At 42.4% G+C, this 17,763-nt stretch overlaps 1 protein-coding gene across 15 annotated transcripts in view; it reads right to left on the bottom strand.

Annotated features, from left to right (window-relative positions):
- Nucleotides 1-17,763, bottom strand: part of SCRIB (scribble planar cell polarity protein) — a 2,800,411-nt gene that overhangs the window by 1,291,056 nt on the left and 1,491,592 nt on the right. For all 15 annotated transcript variants that reach the window (XM_044067477.1, XM_044067487.1, XM_044067486.1 and 12 more), the window contains one exon: nt 7,096-7,152. In XM_044067477.1, the coding sequence (XP_043923412.1) occupies nt 7,096-7,152 (57 nt within the window). The remainder of the gene's footprint in view (nt 1-7,095; nt 7,153-17,763) is intronic.

Raw genomic sequence — 17,763 nt, forward strand, 5'->3', positions numbered from 1 at the left:
AAGTGGTGTTATAGTCTACACACAAGCACTAAATCATCTAATAAAGAAGGTGAACATTAGCTACTGGCTGTGGATCCTTGTGCTGTTTATGGGTTCTCACTTCCTTGTCTTTTGGTATAACTATATAAATACACCTGATCATGAAATGCTGAACGATGCAACTTGATTATATGCTAGGTATTCAAAACTCACTAAACATGAAAGTGTTATGAAGTAAAGTTTCAATAAAGGCAACCGATAGCTTTAGAAAATCCAATTTATAATTCTCTAGTGGTTCTTTATTTTTGGGTACTAACATTTTAAGTGGGACAATCATTTGGTCTTGAGGTCCACAAGCAGTAGATTCCTTCAAAGTGTTGGTCTGTCATCTCATACATTAATGACTCTTGGGAGTAGGGGGAAGGTGCACAGTAGCCCCCACTCCATTAGAATACAAAGGCATTCACTGCGCATGTATAGGTACCTAAAGCAAAATATGTTTTGTTGGTGACTGAGAAATGAAATGAACATCCATTTCTGGGATACCCATTTTAGTGTCAGGTTATAAAAAAATCCCTTGACAACTGTGTGTGCACCTGCTCAGTCTGTCTGACAAGGACACTTGGGCCAGGTCAATGTAAAAAGCTTGCCAGAATCATTTCTGCCAAGTAGCTAGTCCCTAGCTATCACTGCCCATCTACACAGCAGATAAAAGGGAGCCCCCCCCCAATTTGCTGCTGCTGCTACATATAAATGTGGTGATTCTGTGACCACTTAGAAGAACCTAGGCTTCCTTTTCACCTTAAAGTTTTGTACTGCAAATATCAGCACTAGCAATTCCTTAACATTGATACTTGGCTCTTTATTGATAGTTCCACCTTCATAGAGCCTTCTGGACTTATATACAACACCCCCAACCAAAGTCTAAGTCATTTGTAGCCTAAGGTTGGATTCCCTGAAGTGTACAAATAGAATGCCTAGGTTGACTTGCTCATTGAACACACACATTGTCCACTGGGTATCTTCATCCTGTACAGTCTAGTGGGGGGGGGGGGTGCACATGAGAAGGAAAAGCAACAAAACAATTTCCCCTCAGGGTGGCTGTCATCATCTTGCAATTCTTTATCAATGTCTGAAAGAAAAACCATCAAAGAGATCTTTTATGATGAGGGGACAATCTGCCTTACCTGTTGTTTAGCATTGTACCCAAAAGGGCCTTCCTGTGATAACACTGAACTTCAAGCAACTTGAGGAAATAAGTACTTTAGAGAAAAGTATAATTTAAGGCCTTCATTAGCTCCTTCTGGTAATGGATCTATAAGCAGCATTCTAGGTATGAATAAACATGAATTCTCTTCACCTGAAGTGACAAAGTCCAGATGGAAACCATTTGGTAAATACAAAACAGCAGTGGGCATCCCAAAGAGAAAGATGTGAAATGGAAATGTTCTCTCCCTGCTATAAATATTAGGAATCTTCTGTGCTCCTTCTAAACACGGGAGACACGAAAGAGGATATTCTTCACATTCAAAGTGACTAGGACTGTACACTGCGCAAACAGGGAAAGCAGAGACTACAGTGCTAACATTAACATCTTAAACATTTCTATAATGTGAAACATGTTTACTTGAACAGGTCCAGAATGGGTCTCCATGTCCCTTTTTTCTACTGCTGCTGAAGAAAGGAGTTGGTCCAAGATGGAGTCCATTAAGAACACCTGGTCTGACAGCAAGAGAGCCGTGAAGGGAAGGGGTTGAACTCAATTCTGCATCCTGAAGCAATCACTTCTCTTACCCAGAAATCTTGGGCCAGGTGAAACCATCTCTCTCTAGAGAGAGCCAACCTTCCATCTTAGGAGGTGAGGGAAAAGAGGAATTGGAAAGTGGAAAATTACACCCAGGGTAAAATGGCCAAAACTGGAAGGAACCACCCCTGACTGGGAGAGGAAGCATTATCAACCCTGCCTTGTTACCTGTCCATTGTCTACCTACCACTGGCCTTTTTCTGCTTTTAAACTGCACTACCTGGGATAGTTTCCTATAAAATGCCAACTGCTTGGCAAGAAAGCTCCTGCTATATTTACAAAGAAAAAATTTGCATGGTCTTACCCTTTTCTACAGGCTTTTGAATAGTTCTTGAGAAGGGCATGCCAAAGAAAAGGTCCTTTTCAAAAGCACCAAGAAACTGTGAATCAACATCATGTGGCAATGTCTGCATTCTCAGCAAACACCTGTATGGAACTGAAGCACCGTCTTTGGCAATTTACAGCTCTGATGTCCAAAACGAAAGATGTACATACCTTATCAAATCTATCCAGGATATGGCCCTCCCTGTCATTAGGCAAAGGTGGTAACCAGGATAACCCACATCAGAATCCTGTGAAATCACAGCAGGTACTACAGCAGATCTTTTATACAGACACCTGCATTTTTTTCTGGACCCTGTATAAACTGTGTGTGTTCCTGGGAGCCAGTGGTGGTGAATCTAGCTCCAGAAAAGAATTATCAAACGCATCCTAAAATGTTGCATAACAGCAGGAAAGGCTGTAAGCTTAAGATCATCATGTCCTTTCTTCACTAGGATCATATCCCAACTAAAAACAGTGCTGATGGGAATAGGTGAGGTGCTCCTCCTCCTCATCTTCGATATGCAAATCTGATGACTAAAGTCATGGAGGATCTGTCAGGCTACTATATATTCATCAATAAATTAATTATAATCAAAATAGATGGATGGAGTCTCTCCAATAGGGTACAACACCAAAGGCTTGGTCAGCTTAAGCATTTTACAAACTGCTGTGATCATCTTCCTCTTGCCTGAAGTTCTGGACTCACTGACAAAATGAGTAGAGCTATTGGGGAAGTTCATCATTCCCTAGGGGTGCATATGTAGAGCTGGCCCTATGCAAGTGCCTGGAAACCAATATACACTTGTGACACTGAAAGAATATCAATTGTGGCTTGACTGATTTGCAAAAGTGATGGTGAAGCAAAGGGAAGACATCAAAGCCAGGACAGACAAGTTTGAGCCTTACCTGTCACAGCTCCCAGACCCTCACTGCACTGATGGGGTCACTAAGATCTCTAATTTTCTGGCCAAGGAATCTCACCAACTTTTTAAGCTTGCCCTTCTTTCAATAGCTGTTTTTTTAATAAATGTCTATTAAATTACAAGTAAAACAGTTACACATACATTAAAATAAAAAAAAACAACTTTTTCATACAGTACACAGATTTCTTTTTTAGCAATCATTCACATCACTACAGTTACTCCGGTTCATTATTTCTTCAAGTATTGTTCCCACAGATTCTATTTACTTCCATGAAAGTAACTCTTTCCTTTTTCAGGATCTCACCTCCAGTTTTTTCATCACCTTTACAATATTCAGTACTTTAAATGCAGTTAGCTTAGATTTTTATTTCCATTTTCTAGCAATTTCTTTTTTGGCAGCCAGTAGCACTAAACTTGGTAAGGTCTTACCATGTCTAGGCAATTCAGAACCTATTCCCCAGTACAAAAGAATAATTTCCTTAGTTACAACAATTTGCTCTCCCAAGATTTCTGACAAAATATTCTGTAGGGAATCTTGAAAATCGTCCAACTCGTTATATTCCCACAACTTGCTTTTATTACCTCTTCTCTTTCTCATCACACCATCATTTGCTGTCGACCTTAGAAAAAATTCTCTGAAGCTTGCTTATAAAACTCACAACTCTATTGAATGCTTAACAGAACCACTGGAAGTCTTTCCCACGTAAAGGACATGTCACTCTCTTTAAAGCAAGAAGCTTTTTAATGTCTGAAGATAGCCTAAAGATTGTGTAGCCTAAAAAGTATTTTGTTTAATAAATTACAAAGTTTATAAAACTACACCTAATGGCTCACACCTAAGCAAAAAAGACATGAGGGTGACAGTCCTTCAGCAGGATCTCTCTCCTGCAGACAAAACTGTTGACCTTCTCCAAGGATGTACTAATCCGCATGAGGATCTCCAAGATTATATGTGAAAAAACTTAAATCAATACAACATAATGCACCAAAATAAGGAAGCTGGTAAATGTAGAAGAAACTTTCCAAACTAATTCCTTATCTCAATGCACTGGCAACAGCTTGACCAAAACCAACAGACTACGGATCAGTCAGTGTTGAAAATAAATATTAAAATGGCAAACTTTGCTCTCTCTGCCTTTTCTGCTAAGCATCTTACTGATATAATTAATACTGTGAACAAACATAAGCTATATAATCTGGTAACTATCACAAAAACTGTAATATGCAGTAAGTAGAATTTCTTCCATCCCCCAAAATGTGTAATCTGGGATAATACTGTATAAGTTTGGGGCATGAAGGATACATCCCCCACCCCACTATGCCTAGTGCCAAATATATTATTTTTTTAGAAATAAAACTGCATTGTTTTGATACTTAATGGATGTGAAGAATTTGCAATTGGTAAGCCATCAGGAAGACATTCTGTGGATACCCAAAGCTCTGGAATTCAATCTAGGTAAATGAAAGCATCTTATGGCTAATTTACAAGCATTACAAATGATAATACAGCAGTGACTGTTATAACAAACACCAGTTAAGTTTTTAAAAAATGATCAATGAAAGGACGGAACAAAGTAAAAACTTGTGTTTAAAAGAATCCCACCACTTCAGAACTAACATTACACCACAAAAAACAACTTTCATGGTCTAAAATACAGCTGTTATACAAAGGTCATTTTTACTACAGTACTCATGTGTATGGGTGGCCACAGTGGTGCAGTGGTTAGCATTGCCGCCTCACAGCAAGAGGTTCACCGGTTCAATCCTCGGCCGGGGTGCCTTTTGTGCAGAGTCTGCACGTCCTCCCTGTGGTCGCGTGGGTTTCCTCCGGGTGCTCCAGTTTCCTCCCACATCCCAAAGACATGGTGTAGGTGGATTGGACACACTCAATTGGCCCTAGGTGTGAGTGTGTGCATGTGTGTGCCTTCTGTGGAAGGTTGGGCGCCGGGCTGGCAACGCGACACTGTAAAACTCCACTGCCAATCATGAGCGGACAGGTGATCCGCTGTGGCGACCCCTAACCGGGAAAAGCCGAAAGAAGAAGAAGACTCATGTGTATTTTTGAAAAGATCTAGTCAGACTGATTTTACTTTTTCCCCCTGGGACTGCTACATTTTGCACCTAATACCATTAGCCTCCTCCTCACACATAGGAGCAACAGCCAAATGGAGAGAATAGCATCCAAACAGCCACAAAGGAAATTTGGTCCTTGTTCTTTCCAAATATCTGCTGTACAACTGAAACTGTGCCAGAATTGTTATTATCCCTGTAGCCCGTGGATCTTGCTCTATAGCTTAACTGTTCTCACCCTGGAGAACTACCCAGATGGCCCAAGACCAGCATTCACACAATACAAAGAAAAAAGAATAATTTTCTAATCAGCCTAGACCCACAACACTGGGGCTGAACACACACATACTTCATCCCATACATGTCATAGATGTCTTAGCCTGTAGAAAAGTACATTTGTTGGGCTTATTTCCTTGGCTGTAGAACTGTTAAGCACTACACCCAGCTTCCATTACTTGTTAGTTTTGTGGCAGACTGATATGCTCTTTAACCCCCAAGGATGGATGGATGGATGGATGGATAAGTTAGCAGAGGACACACACCTACTATCCACAGCTGGTTCTTTCAGCTACTAAGCCATTGCTAGAACTCAAGTTATCTGGGTCACAAGTCAGGCCTTTATCCCTCTCTGTACCACATAGTCAGGTAGACAGTATTCCTGAAGAACAAACCAGCAATGGGTTTCGGGCTAAAACCAATCAGGATTCAAAATGTTTTTCTGTATAATAATTCTTGATTTAAACTACGTATACTGAGTTAATACCTTAACTTTGCATACAGGGTAAAAATAGTTTTAAAATCAGTGTTCTGGATCACTTACATTCTGATAAAGGAGTAAAATCAAAGCAGTCCACACTTTCAAGTAATAACTACACTACACAAATGTAGGATGTGCAGCTTAAGCTATAAAAAGTATGTTTCTGCCAGAAAGGATTTGCATTCACAAGAACATGAACAGCTTTTCTCTTGGGATTAAAGGGAATCCACAGCCCTCTAGTTTAAATTACTCAACTATATAAAAATTATCTAACTTTCCATTCATAATCCAAAAAGAACTACTTAAAAAACTATAAACATGCAAAGCTTCTAATAGCACCCACAATATACTACCCCTGACTTGTGACTAGACAACAGCACTACTGGAACTACTACAATAAATCAGCGATCTTGCAGAATATAAGTTAATTTAATTGAATTTTGAGCAGATATTTCAGCACAGGGTCTTAATTTCATAGTAATTACAGTTTTTTCCAGCTTAAATTTCTACTCTAGAAATAACATCCTACAGTTGCGGGTATGAAGACGCACTGACTGGAGTGCAGGAAAACATGAAGTGAGCATTTAAAAAAAACAAGGCACTAATTAAAAAGAGCTTTTAACCAGCAGCAGCTGAACTACATGCAAGTGTATGTGCATTCAGACTTACTATCAAAATAATGCAGCACAACTTTAGTTGAAATGACTTTCAATAAACAATAACCAGTGCCAAGGGTGATGTGTTTTTGTGTTTTGTGACTAATTACTACCATGCCAAGTCTGCTAGCCATTCCCAGCCTCCAGTGAACTCCTTCAGGTCTCTCTATGAATTTAAGTATCTACCTACACCACACATAGTAAACATAACAACACTACACATAAAACTAAGAGAGCAATGACTTCTGCAGGTTACAGTATTAGAAGCACTCTACAAGGAAGATGGCCTGGATTCTGAATAAACAAAGCAAAAGATAAAGATATGGTGTTATTTTTCTACGAAATAGTCCGGTATTACATAACAGCACAATCAGTAAGGTAACAGAATGAAGGATGGCTTGGCTGAACTGTTAATGATGTTGGCATGCGATGACAGAGGTTTTCTAAACAGAACGGGTTCAAAATGGTAGGAAATGAAGGCTATCAGAAGGGCACAACACTTCTGCTAAACATATAGATCACAAGCTATAAAAGCAAGTTGGGATATGAGCAACTACATCTATGTTTCAAGCACTCTCTTACCACTTTTTCCAGTTCTTCCTTCTCCCACTGTGTTGTTTCTCGTACCATGTCCATCTCCTGTTCAAAAAAAAAAGAGCGAGCTAAGTTTTAGCATCACTGAATACTAAAACAGAAACACTCTTACCTATGTTAAAACAGAAAATGTTCTGTAGCAGGTACAACTGTGACAGACCACTACTTCTAAATAATATGAAACTTAGGTCCACAAAAAGAAGTTATGTCTTACCATAATGTTCCATCTGTGGTGCTGATCTTCGTTCATTCATTACTGATGGGTTATCAGTTCCGTCCTCAGGACTGAGCTGGCCAATATCAAGCATGCGTCAGCCAAAAACTCTCAAGCCAAGGTCCTACCCAGAATGCTCTACTCCCCTGTTACCTCAGATCGAGTTTGCAAGTTGACAGATAAAAGTAGAGGCTACCTCTGGTCATAACAGACTTTCTAGAAAGGAGTACATGAGATCAACCAAGAACCTCCGGATGGGGGACGGAGGGGTGGGAAGTAATGAACGAACAAAGATCAACAACACAGATGGAACGTTATGGTAAGACATAACTTCTTTATCTGATGTTGTTAATCTTCGTTCATTCCTTACTGATGGGACAGTGTCCCCAGCTACCTGTATTCCTGAGTGGCCCTCATGGAAGGACATTCCTGAGCACCATGGAACCAAACGAAGCTCCACCTCTGGAGGCTAAGTTTAATTTGTAATGAAGAATAAATGTATGAGGTTTAGCCCAAGTTGCAGCTGAGCAAATATCATTGAGGGAAGCCTTAGCATGGAAGGCTGCTGAAGTTGCCATAGATCTTGCAGAATGTCCTTTGACTTTATGAGGCAAGGTGAGATTGTTTTTGTTGTAGATAAAGGTGATAGAATTTCTCAACCATAAAACCAATGTAACCTTTGATACAGGATGACCCCGTCTAAGTCTAGAAAAGGCCAGAAACAGTTGGTCTGATTTACGGGTACATTTTCTTCTGTCCAGATAAAATCGTATTTGCCTATGAACATCCAAGGAGTGCAAGCAATAATCTCCCTTGTTAGAATGGTTAGGAAAGAACACTGGGAAATCAATAGACTGGTTGATAGATCGCTCTGACACCACTTTTGGTAAAAAGGTAGAATTGGTTCTCAGTGATACCCCTATTCTTATGGAAGACAAGGTAAGGAGGTTTGATGCATAAGGCCTGAAGTTCTGACAATCGTCTGGCCGATGTGATTGCAATCAAAAACAAAGTTTTCCAAGAGAGGTATTTTACATCACAAGAGGACGCAGGTTCAAAGGGTGGAGCTCTTAAAGCTTGCAAAACAAAGGCCAAATCCCAAGGTTGTACGGGTTCTCTGCAGGGAGGTTTTAGATGGATAACCCCTTTCAAAAAAGTCTTACAGAGTCTGTGTGACATAAGTGAAGAATCTTAAAAACCAATAAGAAAATTTGAGATAGCAGCTAAATGTACACAGTATAGTAGAGGCAGACACCCCAGAGTGGAAAAGATGTGACAAGTAATCTAATACCACCGAGACCGGGGCTGACAAGGGGTCTATTTGCTTCTCTGCTGCCCATAGAGAGAACCTCTTCCATTTGTTAAGACAGATTAGTCTGGCGGACGATTTATGAGATGCAATAAGAATATTGCACACAGGGGACAAAATGTGTTCATGCTAGGCAATCATAGGAAGTGGAGAAACCAAGCTGTCAGTTTCAGGGTTGTTAGATTGGTGTGAATCAGACCCTGTGGATGGGAGATCAATGTTGGTGATAGAGTGAGGATCCATGGTTGATCTAGCAGGTGAGGCCAGAGGAAGGGAAACCAGACTTGTCGAGGCCAATATGGAGCAATGAGAATCACTTTGCTCTTCAACTGTCGTGCTTTCTTCAGAAATCAGGAGATGAGGGGAAGAGGTGGATAGGCATAAAAAAGACCCGAGGGCCAAGCGTAGACTAGAGCGTACCTTGGTGACTGTCCCTGAGGGGGGGATCAGGACTAAGTAGCTGCTGCACTTGTAGTTGGATTGGGAGGTAAATAGGTCGCAGTAAGGCTGGCCACAGCGGTGGAAGATTTTTGCCGCTATCAGAGGATTGACGGACCACTCATGAGGCTGTAGAATGCACCTGCTCAATTTATCTGCTATCACGTTGGAGCTCCCGGGAATGTGTGCTGCAATCAGAAAGCGGTTGTGAGCTATCGCCCATTGCCATATTCTCAAGGCCTCTCAGCATAACGGGTAAGATCTGGTGCCCCCTTGTTTGATGATGTACCATACCACTGACATGTTGTCTGATTGGATCGGAATAGTCCCTGACGGAAGGATGGAGTGAAATGCTTGCAACGCTAGAAGCACCACCCTCAGTTCCAGGGCATTGATATGCAAAAGGACCTCTGTCTCCAAGCAGGTGCCTTGGACCGAGATTCCCTGACATAGCCCCACCCCATCAGGGAGGCATCCGTGATCACTGTGGCTATCGTTAGATGTGGGGGTAGGGCGAGACCACTGTTGGGGATTTCGAGATGTCCACCAGAGTAAATCTTGTTTGAATCTCTGAGTCACACTTATTTGAAAAGACAAAGGATGTTGTAAAGGGTACCACTGAGTGAGAAGTAGCCATTGAAGAAGTCTCATGTGGAATCTGGCTAGGGGAACAATGGTGATTGAAGCTGCCATTGTCCCCAATAGCTGAAGTACAGATCGAGCTGGGGATTTGTGGTGACAGAGCAACGAGTGAACTTGTCTTATTCTCTGAAGTCTGTGTTCTGGAAGGGATGCTGTGCAATTTCTTGTGTCCAACAGTACCCCTATGAATTCCAAAGATTGAGTTGAGGTTGTGTTGCATTTCCCCCAGTTTATAGTTATTCCCAGGCTTCGAGCTGTTAAGAGAGTATACTGCAGGGCTTTTTCCAGTAGACGCTTGGTGGGGGAAGTAAGGAGCCAGTCGTCTAGATATGGAAAGTTATAATGTCACCTGGAATTATACATCTTGAATTTTTATGTTAGATAGGATTAATGTGTTTTTAATAAACCTATTTTAAAAGACTATTTTAAAGGGCTTTTTTTACAACATATTTCATATTGTTGGTATTTATAGTATCATCATGGTTCAGTAATACGATGAATGAAGTGACAACACATATTTACGGATATTTTATTTAATTCCTTAATTGTAGCTTGAATTTCATTGGATATGACTTAATTACTTAATATAGAAAAGGTGGAACTAGAAAGACTGTTATCTGATGAAGTTGATGACGAAAAAGTGTTCTACACTGTCGGCGTTAATTTTTTACTCGTGCTTTCTTCGTAATAAAGCTGTTTGTGTTTTATCCATCTGGGTCTGAGTTGCTTTGTGCAGGTTTCATAGATATGGAAACACCTGGAATCCTTTTAGTCACAAATGAGTGATAACCACTGCCATGCATTTTGTGGGGGCTGTAGAGAGACCGAAGGGCAAGGCTCGAAACTGGCAGTAACTGGCTCCTATACGGAAGCGGAGGTATCTTCCTGAGCATTTGTCCATCTTTATGTGGTAATACACATCTTGAAGATCTACACAGCACATCCAATAGTCTTCATCCAGAAGAGGAAAGATAGACTGAACCATGACCTTCCAGAATTTCTCTGTTTTTACAAATTTGTTTAGTGTACTGTGATCCAGAATTGGTCTCCAGTCCCCTGTCTTTTTTGGCACTAAAAAGAACCTCGAGTAAAATCTGGATTCTACCTGGTCCGGGGGGACTGTCTGGATGACTCTTTTTTTTGTAGCAGCTTTTTGATTTTGTGTGCTGCTATTTCCCTTTGACTGGGTGGAACTTCAGGTAATACACTCTTGATGAGACTGGGCAAAGATGGAAGGGGATGTGATAGCCTCTGGATATAATCCATTGTACCCAAGAATCGGTTATCTTTTGCCAGGCAGCAGGGTACAAGGAGAAATGACCTCCGGCCACTTCCAGAGGTGAGCAGTCGGGCAACACTTCAGGAGCACCGATAGGGTTGGCCAGAGAAAGAATCGCTGGAACCCCGGTTTTGCGGACCTTCTCTGCCCCGAAAGGGGCATCTTCCATTGGAGTTTCCTCCTCTGCCTCTAGGGGAAAACTCGGCACGTGAATCCCGGAAAGAACCCCGTGATTTCTTGTGCCAGACCTTTCTGCTCCTCTTATTTCTGGAATAGAATCACTGACACCAACGGCAGACAAGGTCTTGCCATCTTGTTCACACCATGCCAGCGTATCCTTGACTTTAGAGTCAAACAAAGAAGCGGTCTCTATGGGGGCATTCATGAAGGAAGCCTTAAAGGAGTCCGCAAAGTTACAAAGGCGCATTCAAGCATGTTGTCTGGTGGCTATACCTGCACCTGCCGCTCTAGCTGCCCCTTCCACTGTGTGAGAAATAAGACGCATGGAAGAGTTGGAAATGGACTCTATGGTGGCTATCTGAAAATCCACATTATCACGGACTTCATCAGAAACAGCTCCTGCCAAGGTTTAAGAGAGCTGGTTGATAAGATCTCACTGAAGCCTCGTAAAATGTGCCAAATAATTCAAAGACCTTACGGCGAAGGTCGATGAAGCAAACATACGCTTCCCTAATCTGTCAATTGCTCGGGACTCCTTGTTGGGCAGAGGGACAGCTTGGCTCTCTTCTGCCAAATCCTTCTTAGTAGCAGTTGCCACCACCATAGTGTCTACTGGGAGACCACGTGACCAATGGGGGTGCCCCGCGGAGGGCGATAATACCTTGTCTGGCCTCACGTATCGCTTCCATGGTATCAGTAGCCTTCCATGTTTGCTACACGATGAGCTCATTGGCAGGCAGGGTGACCCAGGAGGTAGGGGGCCGGGCACGAAAAGCTTGCAGGAATATGGATTCCTCAGAGGAAGGATTAGAGGACTTCCAGTCACCCCTCTAAGGATCGCGAGGATGTCAACAAAGGACACCTCATCAGAGGATGACCATGGGGACCCTTCCATGTCATCAAAATCTGTACCTTCAGTCAATGACTCCTCAGTGGAGTCCATGAGCTTCCTCTTGCACAATGCTTTGTGGAGCTCTTCCTCATTGGGAGGTTCTGGGGAAGATGGCAAAGAGAGGGTCTCCTGAGGAGGAGAGACCTAAAGCTCTTGTGCCCGGTGTCCAGGGGTTGAAGCTTGTGGCAGTTGTGGCACAGAGGGGGAGAGGACTCCGACAAATGAGCTTTGCCAGTGGAGGCAAGCACCCTTTCCATGGCCTGGAAGGCTGGCCCACCCAAGGAGGGATGGGAGCCTAGAACTGAGCACGACAACCTTGGAACCGGGGTCACACCCCACCCTGACGAACCTGCCCCCAGACCAGTAGTCTCAAGAAGGCCATGAACCGTGAGAGAGAAAGCATCCCTGGAAGGTGCCATAGAAAAAAAATCAGCATGGAGCCAGGAATGCCCTCCCCTACGGCACAGCCACTGGCCTGTGAAGAACCCGATGCCCAGTGCATCGAGGGCCACAAGGACGACTCTGGTTCCAAAGTGACATCCACTACTGGAGGTGGAGGGAAGGAAGTTGCTTTCGGAGTAATAGGCTTCGAGACTTGAGGAGAAGTCGAAGGAGGAGTATACATTGGGGTTTGAGGCAAAATACGCTCACCTGAATGAGGGAACGTGGACTTTGACGGTTGAGAGAGACCTCTGGCCACAAGCAACTGGTCAACAAGCCGCAACACATCCTGCTCAGAAAGACTTTTGGTTGACCTCATGGAGAAGGCTGATGGCAATTCTGGCCTTTCCAGGAAAGGACTATACTGACTGCTTGCAAAAGGATCCAATGAAGGGGAATATTTGGTCCTTGCTAGTTCAATAGGTGCAGAGCTCAGAGTCGAGGAAGTCTGCACTGAAGAAAACGGTTTGGAAAAAGTCTGTGCCGAAGATGTCAGCGCCGTGGTAGTTGAAGGTGTCTGCACCATAAAGGCAAAGGTCTGCCCCGAAGGATATGGTGCCATAGTGGAAAGTGTCTGCACCAGCAATAAAGACGGTGCCGAGAAGGACTGCATCAAAGTACATGTCGGTGCCAAAAAAGTCTGCGCCGTGGAGTCATACTTGGAGCCGAAGGTGACTATACCAACGGTGCCAAAGGGGACTGAACCTGTATTGACGGTGCCGTTAGGGGTTGCGACATAACTGTCGGAACCATAGTTGTCTGCACCAAAAACTCCGGTGCCGAGATCGATAAAGGAGACATGGCTGTAGTCAAGATCATTTGGGGCGGTGCCGAGCCTGGAGCCGACAGGGTCACAGGTGGCAGCACCGGAGTAGAAATCAATTTCACCTTCTTGTGTGTCGACTCCCCTACGATCTCCAGAGGGAGAAGAAAGGAGTGACTTCAACGAAGAAGAGGAAGAACCCCTCTTGCGGGGTTTAACAGGAGGGGGTGAGCCCTCCGACCCAGAAATAGCTTCAGAGAAAGGAAACTTGAGGAGACCTTTCAAAATTAACTTATTCTTCCTCTCGTTCAGAGTCCTGGTAGAGAAGTTTTTACAGATCCCACACGGAGGATCTACAGTCAAGTGGGAGACATTAAGACAGCAGACACACAAGTCATGACCATCGGAAAGCGGTAACTTACGGCCGCAATCCTTGCAATACTTGAAACCAACAGAACTTTTCTTATCTGACACATCTGTTGTGGAGAAGCACAGTAGCAAAAGGAAGAATAACGGCTACCCAAGAAAAGGGTAAAAAGAGAAAAGGAAGGATTACTAACGGTAATGGGGAATTACCAAAAGGTAACAAAAGAGAGTAAAATAAAGGGAAAGGACTAAAGGGAGAGAGTCTAAAGTGTGCAATACGGTAGGAAAATATTAGAATAAACTTTTGATAACATTTTAGAGCAATAATATATCAACTGTCAAAAAAATTAGACACTTAGCTGAGAGAGTGGCTTGACACTGTTGTTCAGCAATGCGGCGAACGAGATCTGGGGAAACAGGGAGTACAGCATTCTGGGTAGGACCTTGGCTCGAGAGTTTTTGGCTGATGCAAGCTTGATATTGGCCAGCTCGGTTCCGAGGACGGAACAGATAACCCATCAGTAAGGAATGAACAAAGATTAACAACATCAGATCTTAAATTAATATACTAGTTCACAAAGACATGAGGTACAAAAGACTTAAAGACAGGATAGTGCATGACCTTAAGCTTTTCAGAATGACTTCTACAGGGGTATGCTTCCTATTCATTAAATATATACACACACATATATATATATATATATATATATATATATATATAGATAGATATATAGATAGATATACATATAGACACAAACACACAGGCGCACACTTTTTATCTTTGCTATATAATAACAATGTCAGCTATCGCACATACAATCCACAAACTGCCCCCCAAAAAGTGTATGTATGTATATGTATATGTGTATATGTATATATATATATATATATATATATATATATATGGGTCTACTTCAGTAGACCGACAGTACACAAGAACGACATTCACAACACCGAGACGAAATAACCGAAACTTCACAACACCGACAACTCACAAAACCGAACACCATAACACCGACACCCAAAACACTGACACACAAAATGTAAACTACACATTACACACAATTATATATGCACTAACCTTAACCCAAACCCTAATGTCCGACACTACCGCACACTTACCCTACCCACACCCTAACCCTAACTCACTTAACCCACCCCTAAACCTAAAGTCCGTCACTATCGCACACTTACCCTACCTGCACCCTAACCCTAACTCACTTAACCCACCCTTAAACATAAAGTCTGTCACTATCGCACACTCACCCTACCAGCACCCTAACCCTAACTCACTTAACCCGCCCCTAAAACTACAGTCCGTCACTATCACACACTTACCTTACCCGCACCCTAACCCTAAGTCCGACACTACCGCACACTCACCTTTCCCGCACCATAACCCTAAATCCCTCACTATCGCACACTTACCGGTCCACTCCCTAACCCTAAATCCCTCACTATCGCACACTTACCGAGTCGCGCTCACACGTTGCCCATGTCGGTGTTTCGGCTGTCGGGATTTCACCTTGTCGATCATCTGTGTTGTCGGTCTTTTGGTCTCGGTGTTATGAATGTCGTTCTTGTGTACTGTCACACACACACACACACACACACACACAAAATGAGCAAAACCACTAAAAGTCTATGTGAAATACATTGAAGAAAAAAAAAAACTATTGCTCTCTGACAGTGCATGGTCCAACACAATCTCGGAGTGAGTAAATAAAAAAATATCTTTTTGCAGGGAGGCAAACCCCTCCCCCCACTTACACCCTCACTAATTATGCATACCAACTCTGAGATCTAACAATATTGAGTAAAGGGCAAACTTCCCAACCCTGCTATTAAAATGATCTTGCACCACTGTCAGAGAGCTGCTGACATTAGTAACAGTCTATCAACTTATATATGTGCACACACACACACACACACACACACACACACACACACATACACATACAAGGACACAGTTTTATTTTACTAATTTGACTACAGGTAGGCGGGTTCAAAAACCCTTTTCAGACACAACCTGGGCACAAGACTGCAATAAATACACTAGTACAAGACAATATAGTGGTGCAGTTCAGTTGTGTGTGTGGTTTACAAACGGTAGCATACAGTTGCAGAAAGTGGATACAGAGAGGTTAAGAGAAATATCTCCATGTTGCAGAAAAATAATACATTATGATTAAAACTGTAGAAGATAAGAGACCTGGCCCCATGGCAGAGAGGGGCAAAGCCCCGACTATTACCCAGATGGCCATTTTTAGGAGAGAGACAAGGTCATCTGAAGGACCAGACTAGTAGAGAATGAAATTAAGTGGCGGACACCACCTTGCTCTTACTTTGTTTGGTCCAGACCACTGGTGACACCTTCTGGTGGCTGGTGTACTGCCCATCTACAAAGGCTATGTTGACTTGCACTGTGTTGTGCAAGAACTTGCTTGATGGGCCAGGGAAAAAAATAACGAGATGTACAAAAACCTGATCCAATCTTAGAGTCAGTATTAGTGCATTGTTTTCAATAAGAGAGCATAAATTATAGATAGCTCGCTCTCACCTTCTTTCAACCCTTCTGTATGCATCCCCTCTACTCTCGAATTTAAACAAGACTGTCCTTAACAAACTCTCAATTTGCTACAACCACATTGCCAGGTTTGCCACTGGGCTGCCTTTTAGGACACATTATTGCATCAATCTAAATCAGCTTGGTTGGCTTGAACTACCCAGCCTAATCCAGTATAACCAACTGATTATGGCCTATAAAATCCTCTATAATCTGGACAATACTCCTGCACTTAAAAATATTATCACCCCCTATAACAATCCTAGACCGCTTCAATCCTCTAACAAACTACTAATTCAGACTAGCAAAATTAATAACACAGCCGGTGATTCTCTCTTTGCAAACTCTGTAAGTAGATCCTGGAACTGTCTTCCAGCTGATATTACCTTACTTTCCACCTTAGGTTAATTTAAAACTAGACTCAAACAACATTTGTCACTTAACTGGCTATGTCAATGTATCAAGCCTGGCTAACTCTCTCTAGAATGTGTAAAAACCTGTTAACCAGTTTACTGTGTAATTTAATTTAATCCTGACTTGTGCTCAGGATTAACTGTAACCTGTGGAACTTGTTTAACTTGCTTACTTATGTAATCTCTGTAAATAGTCTGTTTGTAATATGTAATGCTGGTATTATGTAATGCTGTATCTGCTTACCCTTGGAGCTTTTCTCCCCGGGCCTCCGCTGAAAATGGACATGCATCCAGTCGGACTATCCCGGTCAACAAATATAAAATAAAATAAATAAATAGATTAGGGAAATATTACTGCCCAAAATATCCTTTTCTACTTTAATACTGGAAGCACGAATATTCACTGGTTTCTGGCATTTTCTGGAAACTTCTCGTACTGACCTAGGACTCTCCCCCCTCCCCTCATCAGAAAAGTCCTAAATCTTACACAAAAACTATTAACTTGCAAATCAGAACAACAGTCAGAGGCAGATTACAGAAATATAGCTATACAGCAGTTACCTTTCTAGTGAATTGTTAGATAACATTGTCAGTGAAGTGTTAACTTCTCTTTTACCTCTATGTTGGTTCAGATTAAAGTGAAGAGCTCCTAAGGCTTCTTAGGATGTAGATGAGGTTGTCCTTCTGTTGAAAGGAGAGTAAGGGATGCTTTACTTTCCCAACCCTACGTGTATTTTTCTAAAGAATGAGGTTTGTTCACTGAAGCAAAGGGCTTACCCTAAGCTCCCCTCTTTCATCAATGCAGCAGATGTTTTTTAGATCGCATTACCCAGAGTTAAAGCCATCTGGAGTAAGGTCTAGTCCCTAGCCCACCCAAGTAGGATGTAATGATGACATGCCGTGGGAAGACAAAAAAAATCACTGCTGCATACAGATTGGCTGGGTCTACAATCCCCTACTTATGTATAATACATGGTCAAGGATGGGCATGCAGTGAACTCTTGCAAGGAATGTTCTTGCCTCCACAAGTGGTGTCCACAGGAGCACAGTCCAATCTCTTGACAGCTCTCCAGTCTCTTTTGCAGAACACTGGGAATACTCCAATTATGGGCACCCATCCCTCCTCCCAAGTGATAAGGTTATGCCTTGTCAT

Source organism: Protopterus annectens, chromosome 3.part1 (genome assembly GCF_019279795.1).
Source record: "Protopterus annectens isolate FY-2018-M chromosome 3.part1, PAN1.0, whole genome shotgun sequence".
Classification (NCBI taxonomy): Eukaryota; Metazoa; Chordata; order Ceratodontiformes; family Protopteridae; genus Protopterus; species Protopterus annectens.